Consider the following 4383-nt stretch of genomic DNA (forward strand, 5'->3'; position numbering starts at 1 on the left):
AGAACGAAAAAACATTACATGGCGAACCAAAATATGGATGGCATTTAATTTTCCTAATTAATTAAATAGTTTACATTAACTTGGTTTGTCGGAGATAAGAATTTGAGGAGCTACCAGTCCTGCCTCCCTCGACTTCCTCTTCCAAGACTAGAGGACACAGTCAGTCGGGTACATTAGGAAGGTCATTTTAGTATCTGGAATCTGCAAAGTGCATATACCAGAATGAGCAGTTGGAGGAACTGAGGACTAATGCCTCCAGGTTTCTTACAACCCTGGGCCCAAAACTGCAAAAATATCTCATACTTAAATCATGGTGGGCTTCAAATTATGTTTTGTTTGTTTTTTGAATTTCAAGGTCTCCGATTGGTGGGAAGAGTTTATTTACTTGGTCGACAGGTCTTCCATCGTAATAAACAGCAATTACTACACTCTGGGGTTGGCAGGGTACTCGAGGACCATGTCTTGTCGTCAGGCATCACGTGCCGCTGGGTTTGTCTCAAGTTTATTGGCTTTTCGTCGAAGCATCAACACCGAGAATCTCAAGCCTGTATTCTACGTTTTTTGACTTACAGTTGATGGTTTCGAAGTCAGTTCCACTTTGCACGGGTCAGTATGACAGGTTGTTCAACACGTCCCGAATTGCCTATACACTCAAGGGTCAAAAAAAAGCCTCATTTGTAGATAAGTTGGAACATTATGACGTGAGTAATCACATTACCGTCTATCACAAAGGAAAGTACTTCAAAGTCTATATTTATTGCGATTCACAACTGGCCAGTCCCTCAGAACTGGAAAGGTTTTAGCATTTTAATGGTTTTTAGAGTCTTTGACATTATCATCAACGATACTTCCCAGCCAAAAAAAGGAGAGGAGTTTTTCGGAGTTGTTACTGCTGTCGACCGAGAGACCTCAGCCTCTCTTAGAAGGGAACATTTCTCGGACGGAGTAAACAAGGATTCGATTCAAGCCGTTGACAGAGTAATTTTTATTTTCTATCACAGGCTGCTTTTCATTTGGTTCTTGAGGACTTCCCTGCAGAGTTGGAAGTGGACTCGGACAGTGAACAACTCAGTCACATCTCCAAACGCCTATTTCATGGAAAAGGATACGACCGGTGGTTTGAAAAGTCCTTTAACCTCGTCGTCTTCTCTGACGGACACGTGCGTTATACTCCTCACTGTGTTTAGGTTGCAACCATAGCGGAACACTCCTGGTAAAGTTAACATGATTGTCTTAGGGGGGACGCCCTTGTTTTATCTCACATGGTTGAAATGACCACTTTGTACGAAATACAAAATATTCGGTCAGTTTATTGATCATAGAATAAACAGATATCAAGAAAACGGTAGGATCGTTTGTACAAACTTGTCCAATTGTTCTTTAATAGATCCGATCAGACTGACATTTGACTTTGACGATGATGTAAGGAGAAATGACTCAGCTGTAGTTCGTCAAAGTTTTGGCCGATCATTCAAAGAGAATGTTGTTGGAGGTGGAGAATTTAGATCTTCGAGTTTTCCATTTTAGTCAGTTCGGGAAAGGTTTTGGCCGAGTAAATAAACTGAGCACGGATTCCCTGATTCAGCTGGCTCTACAACTTGCCTACTATAGGGTTAGCTGCTTTAGGCCACGTTAGGAGACGGAATCATTTGTTAATACTTACGAATCGGCCAGTACAAGATTTTTTCTAGAAGGACGAACTGAAACTATTCGCTCATGTACAGCCGAATCCTGTAGATTCGTTAGAGCTTTGGTGGACGAGACTGATTCTGTACAGCTATCTAGAGTATTCCTAGAATGAAAGTCTAAAAAGACTGGCATATGAAGCAATAAACTCACATCAACGAGTTACCAAAATGGCTTGCACTGGAATGGGGATTGACCGTCATTTATTCGCTCTTTTCATTGTTTCGAGATTTTTGGTGGAAAAATCGGAATTTTTGGAATGCGTTCTTCAAGAGACATGGGGAATGTCTACTAGTCAAGTAAAACACATATCTTTTGTCACAATCAGACTCCAGTTTCTCAGACTTCTGATCCCGCGTTTTTGCACCTGACAAAGACTGCATTTGGTGGAGGGTTTGGACCGACTTGCTCCCGTGGATACGGAATTGCTTATTTCCCAGACGAGGACAGTATTTCGTTCCACGTATCGTGTCTAAAGGATTCTGAATGTCGGGTGTTTTCGATTTAAATTACGCTTAGAATTCTACAATATTCGGAGAAAGAATACAGACTGCATTGATAGATATCGCACAAGTAATTCAACAGGACATTTAATCTAACCTCTTTAATCAAAACTATAATTTAAATTTGAGCATTTATGTTAATTGGCACTATTCTAATGATCTTAAAATGACACCAATTACTTAGTTCTCTTTATTAACAATTCATGAAGCCGCCAAAAGATTAATTAGCCGGAATCTTTTACCAACATTCTAAAGGCAGTTATCATAAAAAGGCAACAAAAAATGGTGAAGACAGCCTGTATTCCTGCGAGTCCCCTATACGAACTTTTGTTTAACTATCTTAAAAATCGTCCCCGTTTCGAGCTATCAACATGCCCTTTCTGGAGAGCCGTCCACGTCAGACAAAACCTATATTGCTATAGTCTGGGATCACTTAGTTAGCTAGGGCTCTTCTCTTGTTTTCTTTATACCCAATGATCCTGGGGTAACAATAAATGAATAAAATATTAACAACACAAAGCTAGCGCATCCCAAAACCAATAAATTCGCCAATTCTTAGATTCGCCTTTTTTTAAAAAAAAATTCTAGTTTCAATGGAAATTCGCCAATTCTGAAATTCGCCAGAATTTTTGAAAATTTTTAAATAAAAAATACAAAAAATATTGATAAATAATACATTTTTAAAAAAACATGGCGCAACGTGGGTTTAGTACTATACCATTTCCCATACTAAATGGGATTAACACCATACTAAATGGGATTAACACCAAACTAAGTGGGAAAAAATCAAAATATAAAGAGACAACAAATGGGACTGGAATATTAATTTAATAAAAAAGCCTAATTCTTTGTTAAAATAAAATTAATTTTTTCAATTACGTCAATTTTGGCTATTTTCGAATTATTAAACAGTTCTACTCACATTCAAAAATTATTGATTATATTCTGAAATTCGTCATTTCTCAAATTCGCCGCAAAAAATGACGGAACCAAAAATGGCGAATTTGGGAGTATTCACTGTAGTTGTTTCTCTGATGACCTCCATCGAGAGACGCTGAAACAACCACCGGTCTCACGAGGGTCTTTAGTGCACACAGAGATTAACAAACCAATCCTTCTGACGAAAGGGAAAGTGGATAGTCCAAAAATTCCGAAAGTTACCACGATTTTTCCCGTTCTCCGTTTCTCTCTGAGAACTTAACTGCATTGTACAAAAAAATGGCGAAATCAGACTAATATTTGTTGGTAATATATTTAGAAAACCTGTCGGAAAATTTGGTGTGCAAGATCATCTATTCTCGTTTTAAAATTTTTTTGAAACATTCAGCTGAGCATTAGAGTTAAGGCTGGCTATAAACCTTCTGTCCACGTTGTAAGAAACTATTGAGTTTGCCCACATATCTTATTCGATTTGCATTCTGATAATACTTGAGATGAAGAACGCATTTAATTGCATTAACCATACATGTTTCCTGAATAAATATTGGCTTAACATGCCTGACTTATTGCTTCTGGCAAACATTTTTTATAGGAGTTGCTCTGATCTCCTTATTGGAGGAAGAACATTTAATCGTCAATTAGAGTTCAACAGGGTGACCCTCTCGGGTCATTATTGTTCTCTTTAGGAGCCAATTAAATCTCTCTCAATGTCAGTTCTCCGTTTAACATCTGGTTCCACGACGAGATCACTGTCGGGTGTCCATCAGATCAGACATAAATTTGATTTCAGTGACGCTGGAAAAAGTTACCCTTGCAATTAACACGCAAAAATGCAAGATCACCAATTTAAACGCCAGTCAAGCCGATTTTTTGTTTATCACTAATGAGCTTTATACACACATTCAGGAGATTAAAATAACTTGCGAAAAGATCTAAAAATATCTGGATCACTACTATTAAAATCCCCGATCTGGAATTTTTTGAAAAAAATCTTCCGTTTTAGAATTCGCGACAAATCGTCTAACCCTACTAAACGCATACGACGGAAAAAAGTTTTGGCCGAGTAAATAAAAGGTTTTGGCCGACGGATTGTTCTTCCTGAAAAATTATATATTTCTGCCTAGGCCTCTGTATGTTCTAAGCCAGGGGTTCTCAACCTTTTTAGCTCATGGGCCAAATCGATAATTAAGAATATCTTTGCGGGCCGCACAAAAAATATTTTATGTTATTAATGAAAAGAAGGCTTTATTAAGTA

General features: G+C 38.0%; 1 protein-coding gene across 1 annotated transcript; it reads left to right on the forward strand.

Annotated features, from left to right (window-relative positions):
- The first annotated feature begins 310 nt into the window (after nucleotides 1–310).
- LOC118761819 (carnitine O-palmitoyltransferase 1, brain isoform-like) lies at nucleotides 311–2057 on the forward strand. Its single transcript, XM_036499978.1, has 3 exons — nucleotides 311–547; nucleotides 1002–1160; nucleotides 1797–2057. The coding sequence occupies exons 1-3, from the start codon at nucleotides 311–313 to the stop codon at nucleotides 2055–2057; spliced, it is 657 nt and encodes a 218-aa protein (XP_036355871.1).
- Nucleotides 2058–4383: the final 2326 nt, after the last annotated feature.

Source organism: Octopus sinensis, unplaced genomic scaffold (assembly GCF_006345805.1).
Source record: "Octopus sinensis unplaced genomic scaffold, ASM634580v1 Contig17691, whole genome shotgun sequence".
NCBI classification, from domain to species: domain Eukaryota; kingdom Metazoa; phylum Mollusca; class Cephalopoda; order Octopoda; family Octopodidae; genus Octopus; species Octopus sinensis.

Coding starts and splice junctions, on each gene's coding strand:
- LOC118761819 (XM_036499978.1), top strand. CDS start 311: ATGGTGGGCTTCAAATTATGTTTTGTTTGTTTTTTGAATTTCAAGGTC. Junction 548..1,001: donor ACACCGAGAATCTCAAGCCT/GTATTCTACGTT, acceptor TTTCTATCACAG/GCTGCTTTTCATTTGGTTCT. Junction 1,161..1,796: donor TCGTCTTCTCTGACGGACAC/GTGCGTTATACT, acceptor GAGTATTCCTAG/AATGAAAGTCTAAAAAGACT.